This window comes from Phyllostomus hastatus, unplaced genomic scaffold (genome assembly GCF_019186645.2).
Source record: "Phyllostomus hastatus isolate PE091 unplaced genomic scaffold, TTU_PhHast_1.1 phas_scaffold_1066, whole genome shotgun sequence".
In the NCBI taxonomy this organism is placed as follows: domain Eukaryota; kingdom Metazoa; phylum Chordata; class Mammalia; order Chiroptera; family Phyllostomidae; genus Phyllostomus; species Phyllostomus hastatus.
Window position 1 is genome coordinate 7,194,624 of NW_025334004.1, and position 23,682 is coordinate 7,218,305.

Sequence of the window (23,682 nt, forward strand, 5' to 3'; positions counted from 1 at the left end):
TCCCACATTCACACACAGATAAACCAGGCGAAATTGGGCAGTGAGACAGACTGCATAACCCAGGGTCCCAGCTCAGGGAAATAGAGCCTCAGGGCACTGATTGAAAACACCTGTGGGGGTTGAGGTGCCGGGTGAGACTCCCAGCCTCACAGGAGAGTGCATTGGAGAAACCCACAGGGTCCTAGAATGTGCACAAGCCCACCTACACAGGAATTAGCACCAGAAAGGCCCAGTTAGCTTGGGGGAAGCAGTAGAAGGGACTGAAATCCGACACAGAGAGGAGCAAGCACCATTGTTCCCTCTTGGATACTGGCCCCACATACAGCGTCACAACCCAGCAACTGGGTTGACCCCCCTGGTGAACACCTAGGGCTCTGCCCCTCACTATGTAACAGGCACATCAAGACAAAAATGGCCCAAATGGAAGAACAGATCAAAGCTCTATAGCAATACAACTAAGCAACCAAGAGATAGACAACCTATGAGATGCACAGTTCAAAGCACTGGTGAATAGGATGCTCATAGAATTGTTTGAATTTGGTCCCAAATTAGATGAAAAAATGAAGGCTACGATAAGTGAAATGAAGGAAAATGTACAGGGAACCAATAGTAATGGGAAGGAAACTGGGACTCAAATCAATGCAATGAACCAGAAGGAAGAAAGAGACAACCAAACAGAAAAGAATGAAGAAACAAGAATTCAAAAAAATGAGAGGCTTAGGAACCCCCAGAACATCTTTAAACGTTCTAACATCCAAATTAGAGGGGTACCAGAAGGGGAAGAGGTAGAGCAACAAGTGGAAAAGTTATTTGAACAAATAATAAAGGAGAACTTCCCCAATCTGGCAATGGATATAGACTTCCAGGAAGTCCAGGAAGCTCAGAGAGTCCCAAAGAAGTTGGACCCAAGAAGGAACACAGCAAGGCACATCATAATTACATTAGCCAAGGTAAAAATGAAGGAGAGAACCCTAGAAGCAGCAAGAGATCAGGGGACAGTCACCTACAAAGGAGTTCCCATCAGACTGTCAGCTGATTTCTCAAAAGAGACCTTGCAGGCAAGAAGGGGTTGGAAAGAAGTATTCCAGATCATGAAAGGCAAGGACCTATATCCCAGATTGCTCTATCCAGCAAAGCTTTCATTTAGAATGGAAGGGCAGATAAAGTGTTTCTCAGATAAGGTCAAGTTAAAGGAGTTCATCATCACCAAGCCCTTATTATATGAAATGTTAAAGGGACTTGTCTAAGACAAAGAAGATAAAAAACATGTATAGTAAAATGACAGCAAACTCACAATTATTAACAACCACACCTAAAACAGAAATTAAGCAAACAACTAGAACAGGAACAGAACCACAGAAATGGAGATCACATGGAGGGTTAGCAACAGGGGACTAGGAGGGGGAGAGAGGGGAAAAAGGCAGAATAAGTAGTATAAATGGTAGGTAGAAAATAGACAGGGGGAGGGTAAGAATAGTATTGGAAATGTAGAAGCCAAAGAACTTATAAGTATGACACATGGACATGAACTAAAGGGGGGAATGTGGGTGGGAGAGGGTGTGCAGGGTGGAGAGGAGTGAAGGGGGAAATGGGACAACTGTAACAGCGTAATCAATAAAATATATTTTTTAAAAAAAGAAACCCCATCTAACTTTATTCATCCAAACAACTGCTCTTTCCACTATATCCTGGAGTATAGACATGGTAGCATGCAATTTTTCTTCATTGGCTAATCCATATCGTCTAACTTCTTGTTCTAATTCTTCCAAAGTCAACTCATACAAGTGGATCATAGTTTCTTCATTGCTTCAATGAAGTAAAAGGACTCACCAGAGAGAACTGAAAGTCTAGAAAACATCTCTTATTATGAGTTTCAAGGTGTGATTTCCTTAGTGTTGGAAGTCTGACCTTCACTGGTGAAGTCATTTCATATGTACCTATTATGTAACTGTGGTAGATGATGTAATTAATCTGGACAGAAAATTCAATGTATGACCCAAGAATGTTTGTTTAACATGTTGGATGGTGGCACCACTGGTTTACAAAAGGTAATCTCAAGAGTTGAACTTTTTTTGTGAAATATTTTAGGACATTCTATAGCACAAATTAAATCAGTCAATAGATTAGTCTGGCATTCATAATAATTGTAAGACATTACTAAAAATTCAGAGATGTCTTAATTATTGATAGTTTATGAATAAAGTAAGATATCATACCCATCTTATTAGTATATAAGATGTGAGTTCAGTGCAGACATAAAATTCTGTGTGAAAAGGTATCATCTCAACATACATTTACTTGGAGTCTACTATATTCCAGGTACTGGGCCAAATGTGAAAATACAGATGCTAAGCAAAATAAGTCACCAGCTTCAAGGCACTTAACAAAGTACATTTTTAGGAGGAAAAAAAAGGCACTTCAACTATTGGGATTTTAAATACATGGCTGAGCTAGCCATGAGTCACCAAGCTACAAAATGAACTAATTGATATGTGATTCTTTAGTGAGTGGACAGACACATTAACCCATGATATCAGTATTCTGTGAGATGTGGGGGGGGGGGGGTGCCATGAGGACTTGAAACAGGAGCAGCTATAACCCAAATAAGATCAAGTGGTCTGGGAAGGCTTCTTGAGAGAGGTCAATCCAGACTTAAATTTTGTGCAATAAGTAAATTACCTGGATGAAGAGGGAGCAGGAAGAGACTCCACACAGAGAAGAAAATAACAAGTGTCCTGCAGATCATCATGGTTTAAAAGAGATCTATGAATATTCTTATAAGTCAGGAGAGGAAGCCAAAAGGTTGGCCTGGACTAGGTGTATACTTTGCACATCATGTTAAGGAACTTAAACTTTATCTTGTAAGATTTGGGAAGCCACTGAAGGTTTTAAGCAAATGAATGGCATGATCAGATTTGTATTTTAGCTGGATCTCTGGCATCAGTATGAAGGTTGATCGATCTGGGGTATTAGAAGGGAGGGGCAAAGAGGATGGGCAGGACCAAAGGCCTCAAGGGGGGAGATATCCATATCAGAACTAGGATAGTAGTAGTAGTAGGGATGGAAAGTAGGAAACAAGTGAATTCGAGAAATATTTAGGAGATTAATTGAAACAATTTGACAATAAGTTAGATGTAGGAATTGTAAGAGAGAGGAGTCACAGCAGACCGAGTCCAGATTTCCAGTTTGGGTAATTAGGTTAAATGCTGCCTTTGAGTGTATGACCCATCTTACAGTGTCCGGAAGCTAAGCCAGATACTCTCCCCACTGAGGGAAAACAACCCATGTATCATGTATACGTGCAAAGGTATTATCAAAATCAAATCACACTCAAGTACAGTTGGCTCTTGAACAATGTGGAGTTAGGGGCACTGACACCCCAGCATGGTCCAAAACCTGAGTATAACTTTGACTCCCTAAAAATTTACCTCTTAATGGCCTATTGTTGACTGGATAACCTTACCGATCAACAAGATAAAACAGTTGGTTAGCACGTATTTTGCATATGTATTATATACTATATTCTTATGATTAAGCTAGAAACTAGGAGAAGTTTTTTTTTTAAATCATAAAGAGAAAATACATTTATAGAATTTATTGGGAAAAAAATCTGCATATCAGTGGACAGACCCACACAGTTCAAACCTGCGTTGTTCAAGGATCAACTGTATTTGAGGTAAATCTACTTGAGGAAATGTTTTTTTTCCTATATTGGATAATAATAGGGTTTTTGGTTTTCAGAAATAGTGGATTAAAAAATTGTTAATTATTAATATCTTTCTGCATTAATAAAGAACTTTTAGGAAACTTTCATTAAACACATTGTTATTTGGGATCAGATACATAACATAAATATTTTAAGCCCCAATAGCCAAAAGAATTATTTTAAAACTCAATTATATAAGATGCTAATATTCTTATGTTACTAAATGAAGAGTCAAAAGATACTCTTAAAAGTTTTTGTAAAAAATTTTACTCCCCGTTATATACTCAAGAGAAATAAAAACATGCCCCCACAAAAGCTTGGACTACAATGTTCAGCAGTACTATTTATAATAGCCAAAACATGTAATTTCATTAGTCATTGGCACCCCAATAAATTCAATAAAATGTTTTAAACAAATAGCCCCAAATTGGAAATAACCCAAATGTTTATTAACTAATGAGTGGATAAATAAAATGTGGTATATCCATACAATGGAATATTATTTGGTAGTAAAAAGGAATGAAGTAATGATAACACCCTATAACATGGATAAACCTTGAAAATATTAAACTAAGCAAAAGAAACCAGTTACGAAAGACTACATATGACTTTTATAGGACTTTTATTTGGGGACTAGGGAGTGACTGCTTATGGGTATAGGATTCTTTTGGGTGATAAAATACTCTAAAATTGATTGAGATGGTTGCATATCTCTGTGAATGTACTCAAAACCATTGATTTATACACTTTAACAGGAAGGATTGTATTGTATGTAAAATATTATCTCAAAGATGTTTTCTAAAAAAAAATTGTAAAAGGTGGTATAACAAGAAGAAATGGATGTTTCTTCTTGTTTATTACATTAAAGATTATTAATGTAAACATTAATTACATTACATTAAGATTACATTTATTACATTAAGATTAAAAAGCAAAAATAGAGAAAGTTTGTGATAGCTACCAAAAATAGGAAAGTGGTATTAGTAAGATAAACCCTTATATGTAATAGCTACCAGATAAAAAAAAATAAGAAAAATAAGCGTATTCAGAGGTATGAAGGTGATCACCAGAATTCAAACAGGAGTCAAAAATTATTGCTTCTGCCCTGCCTGGTGTGGCTCAGTGGATTGAGTGCCGGCCTGCAAACTGAAAGGCTGCTGGTTCGATTCCTAGTCAGGGCACATGCCTGGGTTGCAGGCCAGGTCCCCAGTAGGAAGCGTGGAGAGGCAACAGCTATCTCTCTCACACTGATGTTCCTCTCCCTCTCTTTCTCCCTCCGTTCCCCTCTCTCTAAAAATAAATAAATAAAATTTTTAAAACAAAATGATTACTTCTGAGAATGAGGGGTGGGGGTCAGAAAACTGTTGGTTTTCATGATATGCCCCATTTAGTTATTATTCCTGTATTACTTGATAAAATTATTTTAATACAATATTAACCATATAAAATAATATGTATGTATGTGTATGCCATTTTATTTATGGTAGTGACCAAAAAAAATCAAGATAAAGCAAATATAGATGTATATAAATCTGAGGATGTAAATTCCACTCACTGCCTTTTTTTTCCCCAAATTCCAGACCCACCTAGTAGTTATCTAGGACTAATACATAGCTTACCATCAGAAATACTTTAAGAACATAATACTTTAAGAACTTCTGTTGTGCAGTTCACCTGGGTGAAGTGACTTGAAGAGACCGGTGCATTTAAACAACCTGTACAGCACAACATGCTCAAAGCTCACTTGTGGTCCCCAACAGGTGGGGTGGAAAGGCTACCTGAGAGCAGGTTTGGCAAATGGGACGTTAAAAGAGGGCAGGTGTGGGTTAAGACTGAGGTGTATCAGAGACCCAAAAGGCATCCTGAGGGCAAAAAGTGAGGGGCAGAGTGGAGACACAGTACTGCTTCTTTCTAATTTTGCTCCAGCCCTTTCTGTCTGCTACGTAAAATTCTCCTCTGTGCTGCATGTGGAGTTTTCCAAGTGTGCTATTTTCAGATAGCTGGAAAGAGGGTAAAGCCAAATACTTAAAAAATCATATGGAGCTCATCATTTGATTTCAACCTCTATTTAGAAAAAGGACTTGTATTTTCCCCACCATGGCTAATTTAGTAAGACCCATTTTTCGTGGATCCCCAGTGCCCAATTCCTCATATTCGTTCCTCAAAGCTGCATTATGGTTTAGGGTTTTTGTTGTTGTTTAAATCTCAGGAGCACTCTAGGAACCCTTGCTTCAGCTTTGTTTTTGGAGGCAAAGGAAAAATGATCTCCTGGTTTACTTTTGGAATCTGCAAAGCATCTCTGAGGTCCCAGGTGGATTTGGCGTTTGGAAAAGGGACTTTGGGGGACTAAGGTTGACCCTGAGCCCCCAGGTCACTGTTCACGTTTACAAAAGCAAACCTGGTATCCCCAATTGCTTTTCTCTTGAGGTTGGCTTAACTTTATTTATCTTCTGTCTTGGGTCACTGCCCCTGAGGTGCTTCAAAAGCAAAACCCAAAAGACCCCAAACAAAGAAAGCTAAACCAGATTCAAGGAAAAAATGACCTGGCACTCTGGGTTCACTTTTACAAAGGGAAAAAGTCACTTCGAGTTTCATGGAATGGTTTTAAGTCAGCCTAGATTCATTGTGTCATTTGCACAAAGTGATCTCAACAGGTCTTAGACCCCAAGTTTCTGGGGTGTAGCTCTAGAGTGAGACTTAGGGTGGGAAACTGTCAGCAGGCTAAATGTGATGACACAAACGGATTCTTCAGTGATTCAACTATTTTGAGCATATGAATGGGACCACCCATGTAACCATTTCTTTCCTTAAGCTGAATCTTTTCTGTTTGGTGGACACACAGGGAATGCTAAGGAAGTGAAACTTACAACTTACTTACAAATATTGGCATAAATCCACTTTATGTTATCAGATTAGTTATGAAGGGTATTTTTGAATCCTTGGTGAAAAAATAGTTAGGATACTAATTTTAGGTAATCTTATAAATCACGGTGATATAGAACTGAGGTGCATTATTTTGCTGTTCATTTTTATATGATCCATACTTTGCTTACTTCCCAAAAGGATTTAAGGTGGAATTACTTTACTTGACTATTGGAACAAACCCATTTATAGAACTTAATACCAATTTTCATTATAATATGCCTGACTTTATCCTTTAATAAGTAATTGTAAAATTGCTTTTGGATAATCTAGGGGAGATTTTTGTTTTTGTTCACATTTGATCTACATCTTTGAATTTTTGGTATATGTGTTAACTAATAAACTCATCTGTTGAGACTGTGTCTTACTGTTTATTTACAAGACTGAGAGAGATTTTGTGTGATTAATAAAATGTATTATTTATGTATTGCCATCTTAAGGAAGTAAAACTTGAGATAGAGAAGCGAGGTTTTCCATAATTTAGGTTTTACTATTAAGGACATAGTGCACCCTGTGAAACCTGACCGAATAAGAGAGGCCGTCCCCACGGCAGTGACTGTTGGTGTGGAGTGAAGGTGAGCGTCCGTAGTGGTACCTGTCATCACTCCAGTTGCCTCATCTCTTCCTGTCACCCTCTGGCCCCAGGGCAGTCACGTGCTTCTTAAACCATCCCAGAGAGCAGGGATCGCGCATCTTGGTCAAAGCAGGCATGGACAGCAGCCTACGGAAACAGGCTCAGTCCGTACCTCTGGCCTGGTATAGTGTCAGTTGGCCTGGTATCGTGTCAGTTTCATAATGTCCTAGTTTCGTGTTACATCTTTCACTTTGCTAGAACTGTACTTTAAAAAATGAGAAAGGACCTATAATTGTTACAGATAAGGGACACTGGTAGACCATTCAAAAATATTAGTGCTCTTCTCTAGGAAGAACATATACTTATTCAACATTAGACCCAATGCTTTACTGTGAGGGAATTTGCCTTCTTTACCAATGCTCCAGGGAGATCCTGGGAGAGATGGAGGGGAGTCGGCTGTCTGCGTTCACTTGCCCTGGTTTGCCCGCAGGCCAGCCCGGGGCCTTCTTCAGAGGCCTGTCAGCACAAGCCAAAGTAGTCTGTATGGTGCTCATGTTTTGTACTCATGAAGCTTAAGGAAAAGGCCAAAGTAAACTTGGAATAGTGTTCTGGCATCATCAATCGGTTTTATCTTGAATATCTGCTGAGTAGTTGCACTCCGTTGGACACATTATATGAGTTTTCCTGCCTATTTTTGTGAAGTGTGTCTCTATTTACCTGCCAATGCAGTATTATGCATTTGAAAAATCCGTACACACGTGGAAATGAGAAAGCAGAATATGAGATCAATGTGCTTGCGGGTCCCATATTTCTTCTCCATGTACATCCGTGTACTTCAGGGCACAGACCCTGGAATGGTGCTCAGGTCCATGGCCGTTGGATTCACGGGCTGAGAGTAATGAGCAAGCAGTCACTGGCTCCTACATAAATGAGTAGTTTCCGTTTATTCTATTAAATTGATAGTAGCTTCCTCACGCTACTGTGGTTTAAAATACTAGGGTTTTGTATGTATAGGTTTTTTCTTTATAATTTCTTCACGTTAACATCGAAATATTACTTGTTTCCTTGTTAACTGCCTCTCTGCCTTCCCCACTTATAATGTAAACTCTTCGAGGACAGGGACTTACTCCATATTGTATCTCTGGTGCCGAGCACAGAGGCTGCCTCATTACAGGTGGGCTGTCAGTATTTGTTGAATGAATTAATGAACGTTACCTAGATCCTTGGCCCCTTTATCCACATTGGCAATGCATCCCCTTCACCATTAACATGCACGTTTATGCAGACTTCCATAGATATCTGTAACTTAAACTCTGCACAATACATATTTCTATAAAGGGTTCCTGTAAATTTGAAAGCATGTAGATTACATTTGTCTACATATGGACAGGTAGGTTAAGTTTGGTGGTTCCTGTCATTTCTAGCAATAAGAGATTTGCATTGGAGTATCTGGCCATATGTGAAAATTGTAAGCATAATATTTCTTTATCTAGGAAAGTCTGTTTTTGTGCTGTAGAAGAACCAGTTCTGTATTCACAGTTGGAGTTGGTGTAGGTTTTAAATTAATTAAGTGGGCTCCTCCTTTCCCACCTGGGGGTAGATCAGCACAAGAGAAAAACAGACTTAGTTTAAGGCCTCTTCCTCTTGCAAATCCCAAAGGTCATGTTGCTAATGCCTTTTGGAAAGAAAGGGAGATTACAGCCAGTATACAGTTATTAAGTGTTACTTTCTGCTGGCTGTGCACATGGCCACACACACTTGTGCAAACGCATACCTAACCTGAAAGAGGAATCCTTCAAAATGAGGTTTTCGGCAACAGCTCTATAAGGAGTATTCATTATTGAACTTTAATATACAAATATCTAAGCCTTATTTCTAACTCTAGAGTTAATACATGTCCTCCACTGTAGAATGTTATAAAAATAAAGAAGATAATAACAGTTACTCATAATCCCATCACACAAATAACAGCCATTCTTAACATTTGCTCAAATTTTCTTGCAGACTTTTTTGATGGGTTTTTAGGTAATTTTAGTAGCAACATTTATTATAAGCATCTTCCTAAGCTATTTAAAATTCTGCGTAGACATCAGTTTTAATAACCACATGATATTTGTCTTACAGACATACCTCACTATTTAATCACTCTTAATACTGAGATTTAGGTTGTTTTTCTCTCCTTCAGTGTTTTGATAACACAGATAACATTTTTGAGAGAATATTTTTGCTCATAAGTTTTTGCCCACTTTTATTAATGTCTCCCGAATGGCCATTTTTGTAAGGTTCTTAAACATATAACAAAATCACACTGCAGAGGAGCTACACCAATTTACATTTTTACCATGGGAGCGTATGGAAGTAACTTTTCCTGCTTGTGAAGGGAAGGAAAACTGTACTTGTTGCAACAGCTAAAAGTTACATAGAACTTTTAAAAGTTCCCTTCTTTCATAGACAGTATATTCCTTTAATATTGTGTCAGTGTAGTTTCTGTACCAGTGTTTTAAATTTTGGTACAGCCTAGAATGTTGTCTGACAGAAAATATAGCTGCTTTTAAGATTAGTACTTGATAATTTCATGATAGAATTTTCTTCTTTTTACAAGAAATTCTCTATTAACAGTTGTAATAGATTAACAGCTTTTGGATGTTGGAAAATAGTCAGATAAGTCCATTACCTTCCTAAGGAAAAGCTACTTTCTTGTAACCTTTCCTCAGGTTTTAACCACGGCAGAAGCTCTATCGCTCTCACAGTTATGGGTTGGCTCACATACCCTAAATGCAAATACTTTATTCATTTGAAAGCAAAAGCAGTATGCTCCTTGGTTATAAAGTGAGTTAAAACAAAAAAGAAGAAATAATATAAAAACTGAAAGAAGGTAGTAAGTACAGCATTTAGTTTTCTGAAACAATTCAAATGGGGATAGGAAGTTGGTTTTAAATGGCTTAAGGGGATTAGGGTTTTAAAGTTGGATGAGGAGTTTGGTGCTTTGGTTTAGGTAGGGCATTGCTTTTAAAAGATTACTTTTCCATATTTGACAACAGTTCTAACTGGAGATTATAAAGCAAATAGTCAATTTTAAAACATTGTGGAAAACAAGAGGGTTTCTTTTTTGTTGTTGTTTGTTTATACAAAATGATCCCCTAGAGTTAACATGCTGAGTCCTGAAAACCTCTTTTCATAACACTGCAGCGGATCTATCACCAGGGAGAATCCAGCCGAGGTTGTTTAATGCACTTAATTGAGATTATCTTAGCTTTTGGTTTAAATTACTTTGGGAAAGTCTAGATGCAAATGGCTTCTTAGAAAGGTAAACATACTTAACCTCTAAGAGAAAAGGTTCAATTTAAGTACTTTAAAATTCTTCACTTAGTAGCACCAACTCTTACTAACTTTGAGTATGATCTGAATAATGTGTAAAGTTTAAATCTCTATACCTAATATAGTTAATGTAACTATATTAATGGTGTTTTCATTATTTTACAATAATTTGAAAATGTAGTCAAGTGTTAATTTCAAAAGCAAAAGGGTAGTAAATTCTAATAGTTATAAAGTATAGTTAATGAAGTTTTAAAAATGAATTTCTGTATTCTGTTTTATCTAAGAAGCAGGTCATATTAAAATGGATTGAGAATGGCACATCCTTTATGTATTAGCTCTAGGTAAATAGTCAAAAGTTGGTTTAACATTTCCCCATCTTTCTCAGCTCCTGGACCTGTTTATGGTTTGGGATTGGTCCACTTACCTAGCTGATTATGGACAGCCAGCTTCTAAGTACCTCCGGGTGAATCCAAACACAGCCCTTACTCTTTTGGAGAAGTGAGTATATTCTGAAAAACTTTTTTACATAATATTTTAGCATTTTGTGATTCAGTGATAATTGGAAGAACTAGAGATTTTCATCAAAAGAGAAATGTCTAAAGGGAGCTTAAAAGCTTAGTCCATTTTAATGACCAAAATATAAGCCTCTTTCTTGTCCTTTAATGTTGATGTGGTTTAATATGAGATTGCTGTTTATGTTGACATGAACAAAACAGTTTAACTGTTGTATCCTCAATAGCAGGCTTAATTGGCCTTAGAAAAATGTTTACCTGAGACAAATGAGAATTGGAACTGTTCTTTTATACTATAACATAGGAAATAAGTTATTTTGTAAAATATGGCTGGGAATTGGAATGTTTGCTACCAGCAAGTACTATCAAAATCCCACCATTGTGGACTTGGGTTCTTTGCAGGTAGATAAGCATGTGATTTAAAAATGATGCAGTAAAAACTGAAGTAACAGGACACTTACTGGTGCATCCTGTCCCAGTAAAAATAATACAGGTTTAGGTGTTGGTTTTCCCCCAATTATGTGGCAGATTTAAGTATCACTATTAAAATGTTCAGTTGTTGAATTAAAAGTGTATATGATTTTCCCACATTTCAAAACATCTGTGGTTCATTTTACTAGAGAAGAAAAAGAACTATTTAAAATAAATATAAATTTATTTTACAATACCATGAAATACGACTGAAGCAAAAAAAATGGTTGCTTTAAATTTTCTAGTGTTACTTTTCCTTTCACTGTGTCTTTCTGTGAATGTAATCTGCAGAGTTAACAGAGGGTGTGAATTTTAGTGCACTTTATAGAATGATACTAGAAAATAGTGTGGTATCAGAAAACTTAATATACTTTAGAATTGTGTACTAATGCAAAAACACCACTTTTTATAGAATGTAGAACAAAGCCACTAATTTTGTGTGTGGTTGCCATTTTGGTAATTTTATTAATACTTATTTTCTTCTAAATATATTTTTCAAGCAAAGGATTAGTGTGAAATAGTTCAGAACATGCCAAGATATTTTACTTGTGACAGCGTAGCTTATGATTTCCTTTTACTAAGCTTCTTTATTCACATATATTCCTAGGATGAAGGACACGAGCAAAAAGAACAATATATTCGCGCAGTTCAGGAAGAATGACCGAGACAAACAGAAGCTGATGGAGACAGTGATGAAGCAGCTGAGAAGCCTGGTGAACGGTATGTCCCAGCACACGTAGGCCGCACTCCCTGCACTCAGTGACACCAGGTCCAGGACCGAACACTGCTCCCTGATGGGCACTGGATGTGGCCACAGCAGTTTGTGTGCAGAATTAAAAAATACAGCAGAAAAAAGACACTGATGAGAGCTGAAACAAGAAACAATAATAAATATCATTTGTATGGATTTTTAAATAATTGAGTACTATTTTATATATGGAAAATGTGACATTAATTTTTTCACTTTTAAAAATATGTGTAAATCATAAAAAATTGTATATGAAACTGATTGTAAATATGTTAGAAAAACTTATGCCTCTACATATAAATATCTTTTTTATTCAAACTTCAGTGGTTTGTTTTTTTCATCAGTGTTTGGTTTTGGAATGTAATCATATCTGATTTGGGAATATTTCACTGCCATTTTCTGACTTTTAACCTTTACTTTTCACCTAAATATAATTTAAGCAGACAAAAATTTTCTAATTCTGCTGATTCTGAGGGAGATATAGATAAATCTTTAAAGGTCTCTGAAATCAAACTTGATTTAATTTAGTAAGAATGTGAATTATGTGTTCTCCTTGGGTGGTTTGATGTAATCATTCTGAATTTGAAGACAAGGTGTGGGATTTTCTGAAGATGCAATGTTTCTGTTCTGCAGGGCTAATATTCCTAACTATATTGCTTGTAGCTGACCCCATTCTAGAATTTATTTGGTTTGGTTTGGGTCACGTTAAAAGAGGGAACAGGAAGTAAGTGGGGCTGACCACTTCAGGTGCAGCCTGTGCGAGGGCAGGTGTGTTCCCACCCTTGTGACCACAGGGCTCGGGTTACTGCTTCAAACAGCAGGTCTCAGTGCCGTGTCCTCCTTGTGGAAACAGGCCAAACCAAACGAACTCTGGAAAACCTCCTCAAATGAATGTGCATTTTCCCTTTGTGCAAATCACCGTGATCCAGACATCAGTCTGATCCTTACTTTCTCTTCATTGTATTTATGCTGAATATTCCTTTTGCATTTTCAGGATTTATGCCTGTGAGAAACTTACACCTGACTCTGTAAAATAAATGTAAAGAATTATATGTACATTTCTTGATTTTTGTGATGAAACATAAAAAAGGTTGAGCAAGTTCTTGAAAATGAGTTGGTGTTGCATGTATTCGGAGCTTCCTGATTTAAAACAACTGCTTCCTTTAGAAAGGTTATTATTCCCTAGTTATTGGAATAGGGGTATCACCAAAACAAAGAAAATAAACATTCTTTCGACTATATCTTATCCTAAAGCTTTTCACATTTTAAAACTATTACATGGAAAACATGGTAATTCTTAGAAGGTACTGGAGGAGCGCCACGGACTAGCTACCTCTCTTTGAAGACTGTGGAATGCGGCTGTCCCTCTTGCGCCTTACCCAGCCCTCCAGGGCCCCGCGGGGCCTCTGGGCTTTGGCAAGGCGTCCATCCAGGATTCCCAGAGCCCCAAGCTTTGCTCTGCTCGGAGCAGACTACTGAGGGTCCTCAGCTGGAACGGTCTTGAGGAGTTCACCTTACTTTTACCTCCCTGTCCCTCTGGTTGCGCTGTAGGGACCGAGATGCGCGAGTCCTTGGGGCATTTGGAGCCCTCAAAAACTATAGGAAACAACCCTGTAGATGGGAGCGGGGGCCCTCTGGAGAGGAAGGAAATGGTGATTTGGTCCTTGAGACCCCCAAGGAGTCCAGGGATATCTGCCCCTCGTGGGCTTCGGTCAACAATGACACTACCATCTTTTCAAGGATTCCTGAAGTGGTAGATCAGAGACCAGGGATGGATGGGGGATGTCAGCAAATCTCAACCGCAGCTATACTTGTGGGCGCCTGCGATGCCTAGGTTGGCATCGAACACCGCAATTTCCCAGAAAGGGGAACGGGGCAAATGGGAGAAACCCCAGCCCGTAGCCTTGGAGTGCGGGGAGCAGGAGAGACACCCAGAAGTTCGAGGGTGTGAACCCCAGGGAGCAAGTTAGCCCTCCGCTTGTCCCCCACAAAGCTCCTGCGTCCGGCGGGGAGGTTCTGGCGCGGAACCCGCAGATCCCGCCGGAGGGGCTGCGCCGGGAGCCTCAGCCCCGCTGCAGCGCGCTGCGGCTGCCACGCCCTGCTCCTAGCCCCTCGGTGAGCGTGCCGCTGCCCACCGCCTCCAATCGGTACTGTGTGTGGAGCTCTTTAAATATGCATAGGCACGTCACGTCGTGTGGATCAGGATCTGTCCGTTGGGAGGGAGCCAGTGTCTATATAATGTGTCCAGGGTGGGCCGAGAAGGGTTAACAGACTGGGGGAGAGAGAGAGGCGGGGCGGGGGTCTACATCCCCGGTGATCGAAGCCCAGGTTGGCAACACCGGTAAGTTGCTCCCCTCTTTGCCTGCCCTTTTTGCTTCTATCAAAGGAGTGGTCCCGGAGCTGGTCCCGGAGGAGGTGGGAGGTGCCCATGGGTGTCAGGCATGAGGGTCCCGAAGCAGCCTGCACCCTGAGAGAGAAAGTCTTGAGCTCGCGTGGGCCTTGAGGAAGGCATGTACCCTAAGGGCGCGTGGTCACCGCTGTCTCACACTGCCAGTCGGCTTTGAGAGCCAAGTCCTTGGCCGAGGTTGTAACTCTCAGTCTGGCCCCCGAGCCCCAGGACCTTTCCGGACAGAACGGGTGAGCACTGCGCGTTGCCCGCTCCTCAACTCCATCGCCCCAGCGCTCTGCGCGGCCTGGCCCCCCGCAGGCTCGCCATGTTCCCCTGCGGGCTGGGCTGCCTGTCCGTGCTGGGGGCGGCCGGCACCGCTCTGCTGTGCGCCGGCCTGCTGCTCAGCCTGGCCCAGCACCTCTGGACCCTCCGCTGGACGCTGAGCCGGGACCGGGCCTCCTCCCTGCCCCTGCCCAAGGGCTCTATGGGCTGGCCCTTCTTCGGGGAAACGCTGCACTGGTTAGTTCAGGTGAGCAGTTGGTGGTTCTCACCCCTCTATGGCCCCTTCTGCCCTGGCTCCCACTGGACCCTCATTCTTCTCAGTGCTCCCAGGGTTCGTAGCCAGTCTCCACCCGTTGTCCTTGGAGCATACACTGCCCTCGCCTTCGCCCACCTGCTCCCTCGAAAGGACCTCTGTCACCGCAGTTCTCCCCAGCGCTATTTAAACACGTCCCGACATGTCGCGGGAGTAAACAGAAGGGTTCTAGGAAGTTTGACGAGCAGGCATAGAACCGGCTGTCGGGTGGCGTCTCAGCCGTGAGCCCTTGGACGCTCACATCCCCTTTCTGAGCCTTACTCTCCTCGTTTCACCAATAGGAACAGGAGTATCTACATTCCTATAGCGTAGTTGCGAGTCCCATTTGAGATTTTTGTAAAGAGTTAACGCTCCAGCCTGGAGGCAGGGGGCTGTTGTCCTGGGACGGTTGGGAGGCTTGGGCCAGATTCCCAGCGGCCCCAGCCCTCTTCGCTGCGCCTTGCGCAGGGCTCGCGTTTCCACAGCTCCCGCCGGCAGCGCTACGGGACAGTGTTCAAGACGCACCTGCTGGGCAGACCAGTGATCCGCGTGAGCGGCGCGGAGAATGTGCGCACAATCCTGCTAGGCGAGCACCGTCTTGTGCGCAGCCAGTGGCCACAGAGCGCTCACATCCTACTGGGCTCGCACACACTGCTCGGTGCTGTTGGTGAGCCACACCGGCAGCGGCGCAAGGTGAGCCCAGACCAGAGTAGGGGCCATCGGGGATGTCAGACCGGCGTTTCTCGGGCACCTGGTGTGGGCTAGGTCGGGACTAAGTGTTAAGGGTACACCACAAACCTGGCCGGGATCCCTGGCTAACGAGTGGGTGGCCTCGGAACAGTCCCTTACCTTCTCCGACTTAGGTTTTTAAGGCCAGGATTGGGACTTAAAGGTCCTTTCATCTCTGACCTTCTGTACCTCTGATACCAGAAGCGCTGGAAGCTGGAAACAGACTTGGAGAGCTGTTAGGGACGACTTCTTGGAGGAGGAGGCAGCTGGAGCCTAGATTGGTGGGAGGGACTGTACAACAGAAAAGAACTAGAGGGAATGCCGAGAACAGAAGCCATCACGTGTAGGTCCGGGCCACTTAGAAGAGGAAGAAGGGCCCGAAATTGGCTCCTCTGGAATTGCGGAGCAGAGGAGGCCGTAGCGCTGCCAGGGCTCACCCCTCGTGCTCCCTACAGCTTCTGGCACAAGTGTTCAGCCGCGCAGCGCTGGAGCGCTACGTGCCCCGCCTACAGGGGGCGCTGCGGCGCGAGGTGCGCACCTGGTGCGCAGCCCGCCAGCCAGTCAACGTGTATGAGGCCACCAAAGCCCTCACCTTCCGTATGGCTGCGCGCATCCTACTGGGGCTACAGCTGGATGAGACACAATGCGCAGAGCTGTCCCGAACTTTCGAGCAGTTTGTGGAGAACCTCTTCTCGCTGCCCCTGGATGTGCCCTTCAGCGGCCTACGCAAGGTACTACTGCCCCAGCCCCGACCTTCCTCTTACGGCTTTCTTGGCGCGCCCCACGCAACACTTCTGTTGGAGCGGCGTGATGTGGCGTTGGGTGCTGGGATTGCCCTCTGCCCTGACTTGCAGTGTCACCCGAGGCGGGACACACACCCTCTCTGGGCCAGATGATCATGCTCCGGCTGCAGCAGCCGTGGGCCTTCTTTTGGATACTCGGTGGCAGGCGCCGGTCCAGTCCGCCCAGCCCCTCCCCAGAATGGCGCCTCCTGGCCGGGCCTCCAACACCCCTTTGGAAGCCCGGACGGCTGCGGAACGGATGGAAGCTTTAGGGCTGCAGACATGCCCCCGGCCCAGCCCGGCGCCAGCCCGGGTGGGAGAGGGGTGGGTGCCCGCTCCCCGCCCTCGGCCCGGGGCCCGCTAGTTTCCGGATCAGAGAACCGCGGCCTCTTCAGACTTCAGAGCTAAGGGCGAGGCCCAGGGAGCGGCTAGGAAGCCCCATCCCACCTTTCCCTTCTCCCTGAGCTGGGGCTTCTCACTGTGCCAGTGCAGTGGTTTTCAGTCACCTGGGTAAAAATAATAGTTATGTATAAAGGGGCATTATATGGGCTGATCACCTTGGATACATTTCCTGATTTAATCCTCTCAACCTGCAAAGTGTTATTCTCATTTTGTTGATAAAGAAACTGAAGCTCAGGCAAGCTAAATAACTTACCCAAGATCACACGACTTAGTAAAGGGGCAGTGAAACCCTTTACTCCAACTACTCTGACTAAAGAGTTCAAACCCTCAAATGCTTTTGCATGCTTGCTCCCTGAACTCTGGAGGGGCACCCTGGCCCTCTTGCCTACCACCTTGCGAAGGCTGATGCTTAGAATATATCCCATTGTGTCTTCTAAGCCAGAGCTTTTCTGGGTGCATCAGGGTGTCCCTTGCTCTCTGCACCAGTGCCTACTGTCTGTGCCGGAGCCCAGTGCAAGGGAAAGGCAATGAGCTGACTCCACCCCCACAACTTTGTGCCCACATGGGCACTGATGGCTGTGTGACTCTGGGCAATTGCTTGACCTCTCTGGGCCTCAGCATCCTACCTTAAGGACCAAAGAAACTACCTGCCTCAAAGGAGCTTGTGATAATCAAGAGAGAATGATGTGTCGGTAAAGTGGAAAAATTCTGGGCATTTATTAAAAGCCTTCTGTGTGCCAGGCATGGAGCTAAGCTGGGAAACTGCTATCACCAGGAACTCAGCAGAGCCAGAGCAGCCCTGGGAAGATTGGAGGTGGGGGGTAGGGGGCGGGGAGGAGCCCAGGCCTGGTCCCCTCAGCCTTCCTACCCCACCTCCCTTCTCTCCCTGTGCATCAGGGCATCCGGGCAAGGGACCAGCTACATCGGCACCTGGAGGAGGCCATTGCAGAGAAGCTTCGTGAAGACATGACTGGGGAGCCAGGAGATGCCCTGGCCATGATTATCCACAGCACTAGGGAGCTGGACCACGAGCTCTCAGTGCAGGAACTGAAGGTAAGTCGTGAGAGGTCTGGCCTTCTCCCCTCTTTTGCATTCTTAGCAGGGTTATAGCCCCACCTTAAGCCTTAGTCACTCCTCAGGGGGAGGGGGAAAGGAGACTAGGCTTCCAGTCCTGACTCAGCCCCACCCACTCTCAGTGGGAGCCTAGAAGGCTTGAATCCTAGGCCCTTCTGGCCACAAACAGCTCCATTCCCCCTCCCCCTTCTCTGTCACTCCTTGCCTTTGCCTCTGTTGTGCCCCCCACCCCCACCCCATGAAGCCCTCTTCGCTCCTTTTCTCTACAAACCCTAAGGGCTCGGGGTCAAACTCCACATCCTCCTGGAAACTCCCCACTTCCCATGAGGCACCTTGGCACCTGACACTGCTACCAGTCTGTTTGTCACTGTGGGATCCCCCAAAGAACTGGAACCGCTCCCCAAGTGTGCATAGCATGCAGTGGAGGTGGGGGGAGCTTTGGACTGGCCCCCAGGACCTGCTTGACAACCCAGAAAAACAGTGGAGAAGTTGGGGAGCAGGAGAACGTTAGAAATCGAAACACCTCAGCCCTTCTGAAAGCAATTCCCATCCCTGTTCTAGGCCTCAATTTCCCCTTTACACCCACCTCAAAGTGTGGGGCTCAGCCTTCGTTTCCTCTCTGAGAATGGGGCTAATAACCTCTACCCTGACTCCTGGGTGGCTGTGAAGTCTGGAAGAGTCAGGTGGTGGGCTCCCCCGAGGCCTGGGGGAGCCCCAGGGTAGGAACAGTTCTGGGTGTGGAGAGGAGTGCATGGTTCCACCGCCTCAACAGGGATGGGAAGGGGTGGTCCCGGGTTTCAGGGAGCAGCTTCCTTTCTGGTCCAGTATTGGGGCAGGTCAGGCAGGCTATGTTCGCCTTTTCAGGGAGGATGTTAGGGCTGGTGTCAAGGTCTCTGTCCTGGCTCTGCATCTTTTTCCAGGCAGACAGCTTTGGATCCGGTCATTCATTCCACACACACTATGTACCTAGTCAGTGTCAGGCTCTGCGCTGGGACTGGGGATTTAGAAATGATCAAAACACAGCCCTCCCCCTTGAGGTGCAGGAGGGGTGGAGTACACTTTCATCTTATGTACTCCACAAGAGTATAAACACACACCGTGGCTGCTACCAGGAAGGAAGACAGGGAGCTGGGAGGGCAGAGGCAGGCAGTGAGGACTGGGGCCTGGAGGCCCCCCTCTGTTTTTCCTGGGCAGTGCAGACCAGGAAGAGATTTGGTCCCTCACCAGGACCACTCCACTAAGCAGGAAGAAGAAACCATGATGCCTGCTTTGGTGCAAGGCTGGGGATGCCACTGCGGGTGCCTTCCCCAGTCCCGCTGCAGAAGAGCCCCAGCTGCGGTTGCAGGCAGCATCCCACGCGGACAAGAGCACTGGGCTCCGAGCCCGCTACGGGGACCACTGGCTGCAGGGACATTTTCAGCCCTGCAAAAGGAGGGCAATTCTCACAGGCCCAGGGTGAGAATGGAATGCGTTAATATACTGAAAGCACTAAGAATGGCACACGAAATAAGTTCCTAGCATTATCTGGGAACCCTCCCAAGGCAAGTGGATAGATCCTGGTTTTGCCCGTTGTTCCCGTGGCTTGCCCAAGTAGCAGACGGGATTCAATTGATTCCAGGACCCTCACACATAGCCGCCACAGTGGCACATCCTGGGCTCTCTGGCCTTTGCACAACAGTCAATTTGGGCCCTTCAATCTCGGTCAGGAGGCCGGGGCCCTGCTGACGGAGACTCAGCGCCGCCCGGGCTGTCTTGCAGGAGTCGGCTGTGGAGCTCCTCTTCGCTGCCTTCTTCACCACCGCCAGTGCCAGCACATCCCTCGTGCTGCTGCTACTGCAGCACCCGGCGGCCATCGCCAAGATCCGGCAGGAGCTAGCAGCACAGGGGCTGGGGCGCGCGTGCAGCTGCGAGCCCTGGCGGGCTGAGGATAGTGCGGGGCCCTGGCCCAACTGCCGCTGCGAGCCAGACCTCAGCCTCGCAGCGCTGGGCAGTCTGCGCTACGTCGACTGCGTGGTCAAGGAGGTGCTGCGCCTCCTGCCGCCGGTGTCCGGGGGCTACCGCACAGCACTGCGCACCTTCGAGCTCGATGTAAGTGCGCTGCGCCCCGCCCCCTGCCACCCCGCAGCCTGCTGCGGTGCCTGGGTGGGTGGAGGTGGGGAGGTGGGAGATTAAGACCGCCAAGTCTTCTCTTTCTCTCTCGATCCTCCACTTTCCCGCCTGTAAAGTGGGCTGAGCCCTGTTCTATTTCCCCAGATCCATGGTTCAGGGGCTCAGGCGTAGCGCCTGGTGAGCCGACAAGGTTAGGGATCCCATATACTTATGCTTTGGCAGCTGGGGAGATTGGTCAACTCGATTAGATCCAAGTTTGAGAATAAAACCTTTTCTCCCCACAGCACCCCCCCCCCTCCAGCCAGTGAGTCTGGGTGGAGTACAAAGAGCTCCCCTGAAAGTCCCGTACCCCGCCCCCTCCTTCACAAGATCAAAGAACGATCCTTGTTACCTGTCCCGGGTCTCCTCGGCTAAGGATTGCAGAAGAACGGGACAATGAAAATATGGGTTAGAATCTCTTAATGGTCTGATCAGGCCGGCTTCGTCAGGGCAACAAATTTAAGGTCTAGGCCTGGCTCCATCTCTGTAAGACCTCGGGCAAGCCCCACCTCACTCAGGGCTTCATTTTATTCTGTGGAAGGAAGCTGCCTTGATCCCTTCCAGCTCTGACACTCCAGGTGGCGCTGGGCTGTGCTACACAATGGCAGAATCTGGGAGTGGGCAAAGGTGTTTGTCTGAACAGCTGTCACTGCAGTCCCCTTGTGCCCCAGCTCAGTTCCTGGGAGGCTCCAGGCAAAATGGGAATCTCCTTCCCTGACCCTTACATAAAACAGCAAACATCCGTGGTGTGCTGCAAACCAGGATTCCAGGGCCCCGTGGGGACTGGTACCCTGCCCTGGAGGACCTGATCATGGAGAGAAAGGGGACCAGGGCCTACAGCTTCATCCCAAATGTGGTGTGGAGTGATCAGCGGTCCTGGATGACACCACAGCATTTGGGGGGTTGGGATTTGAGCTGGAGCAGTAAAGGGTGAGGGTGGGACAGCATGGCACTGACAGCAGACAGCCCCCACAAAGGTGGGTGGATCAGTGAGGTGTTTAGAAGTGTGTTGGATGTTGCACCTTGGAATTCAGATTTCATCCTGTGGGTGTTAGTGTGCCCTACAAGACCACAGGGAAAGGGGGAGGAGCACAGGTGCCCCAGGGTGAGCAGCGCTCAGGGGTCTTAGCCATCCAGTTTACAGATGAGGAAACTGAGGCCCAGGGAAGAGAGCGAGAGAGCTCCTCTGCGGTTCTAAGATCTTCTCTCTGCCTGTCTGAGAGCCTCCTAGTAGACACTGTGGGGCCTGTGCAGGCACGAGAAGCAGGATGGTCAGGGGGAAGGAAGACACGTCAGAAAGTGAAGTAGTTCAAAAAGCTGGAGGTGCACAGAGGAATATGAAAGCTGCTTTTCAGCATTTTAAGGACTCTCCTGTGCACCTTCTTAAAGTGTAGCTACTGACCTAAACATTGTTGTTGTACAGCTGATGGACAGGAATCAGAGAGGCCATTTTCAGTTCAGTGCAAGGAAAAACCTTTGACCGCTGAGAAATGGGGCCTCTGTCATTTGCGTTGTTCCGGCCTAGACAGCTGGTAGGGGCAGAACTAGAATTTAGGTCCTGATCCAATATCAGAAGAAAAAAGAAAGACAAAACCAAAACATTGAAACATAAATAATAACATCACACTGACCACCAACATATATGCCAGACCCATTTATTTTTATCCTTACAACAAAACGAGTACTTTTATTTTATTTATTTTTTTTACAATTAAGAAACTGAGGGCTCAGAGACTGAGTAGCTAGCCCAAGGTCACACAACTCAGCTGAGAAGGAACTGTGATTGGAACACAGAGTGACCACTCTTGCACGTTGGACACAAATTCCTGCTAGTTTTCAGAATTCTGTGTGATGCACCCAGGGTGGAGGGTCAGTTTAGGCCTGGTTTCCAAGTGCCTCGTGATCAGGCAGGTCTCCTCACCTCCCCGCAGGGCTACCAGATCCCCAAGGGTTGGAGCGTGATGTATAGCATCCGGGACACGCACGAGACGGCCGCGGTATACCGCAGCCCGCCTGAGGGCTTTGACCCCGAGCGCTTCAGCCCCTCGGGCCAGGATGCACGCAGCACCTCAGGCCGCTTCCATTACATCCCCTTTGGCGGAGGTGCGCGCAGCTGTCTCGGCCAGGAGCTGGCGCAGGCGGTGCTCCAGTTGCTCACAGTGGAGCTGGTGCGCACGGCGCGCTGGGAACTGGCCACGCCTGCTTTCCCCGCCATGCAGACGGTGCCCATAGTGCACCCGGTGGACGGGCTGCGGCTCTTTTTCCACGCGCTCGTGCCTTCAGCACCGCCAGATGGGCTACACCTCTGATCCACTGCGCTGCGGGACATGACTTGGTCAGTGGCACTGGCACAATCGTAGTGCCATCCATCTGCACTTCCTCAGTGCCAAGTCGTGTGCTCACCTACTCATTCAACAAACAGTCAACGAATGTGTCTCTGTGCTGGACTCTGGGACTCTGATGGAGGGAGAGCTCGAGCCACCGCCGCAGAACCAGAGAAGCGCCCAGGCTGGTGAGAAGGTGTCTCTTGCGCATTCTGCGCCCTTAGGAAAGAAAGGTCATTGGCCAAGCTTCTTAAGCCCTTCCCAGGATCCCGAAGCAAGGATAGAAGGAACAGATATCCATTAGAGCTATGCAGCCTCGCCTTTCTGCGCCAAACCTGGGAGGGTGATTGGATTGAGCGGCTGCTGGGTGTATTGCTCCTCGTGGACCAGGCCAGAGACTCAGCACACAGGGCCAGGGCTGCAGCCCTTGCGCGGAAGCGGGGACACCAGAAGCACCTCCCTGGCCTGGCTTTGGGCCATAGAAAGACACACTGAGAAGGCGCCCAACGGAAGGCCCTCGGGGCGGCCGGCCTCCACCGGTGCGCCATGGCCGCTCAGCGGAAACTCAGAACTGTGGGCGTTTCCAGGGCTCTAAATGGCTCAACATCACCGGATTCTGCTGGTGACTTCTTAAAAGAAAAATTCCTCCTTCAAGGACCCCTTTAATCTTCTCATTTATATGGGAGAATAGGCACACTTATTCTGTAAGTCTGGATTATTTTCACGGGAGGTTGAGACATACTGAGAGAGGTTTGGAGTATTTGTACCCAAAACAGGAAGGCCAAGTAGTTTACTGGCAACAGTTGAGCGAGGAGGCTGGGCTTAGTTGGGCAGCCAGCTGCTCCTGATGGAAAGGCATGGAGTGGAGAGTCTGGCGACATCCAGGAAAGACTCCTCCCACCCTGACCTCAAGGACCCACCTCAGCAAATACCTAGAGAGTGGCTGGGAGCTGGGGCAGCCTGGGACTCAGACAGTAGACAGACTTCCCCCCAGAGCACAGGATAACCC

At 45.9% G+C, this 23,682-nt stretch overlaps 2 protein-coding genes across 3 annotated transcripts in view; both read left to right on the plus strand.

The window, feature by feature from the left end:
• Positions 1-13,361, plus strand: part of EXOC6 (exocyst complex component 6) — a 173,071-nt gene extending 159,710 nt beyond the window's left edge. For both annotated transcript variants that reach the window (XM_045854451.1, XM_045854452.1), the window contains 2 exons: positions 10,906-11,018; positions 12,111-13,361. In XM_045854451.1, the coding sequence (XP_045710407.1) occupies positions 10,906-11,018; positions 12,111-12,243 (246 nt within the window). In that variant the 3' untranslated portion in view covers positions 12,244-13,361. The remainder of the gene's footprint in view (positions 1-10,905; positions 11,019-12,110) is intronic.
• Positions 13,362-14,965: 1,604 nt separating this feature from the next.
• On the plus strand, positions 14,966-22,658 carry LOC123829023 (cytochrome P450 26C1). The gene is made up of 6 exons (XM_045854506.1): positions 14,966-15,169; positions 15,683-15,907; positions 16,399-16,674; positions 18,025-18,180; positions 19,960-20,289; positions 22,281-22,658. Exons 1-6 carry the CDS (start codon positions 14,966-14,968, stop codon positions 22,656-22,658), a joined length of 1,569 nt encoding a protein of 522 aa, XP_045710462.1.
• The last annotated feature ends 1,024 nt before the right edge of the window (positions 22,659-23,682 follow it).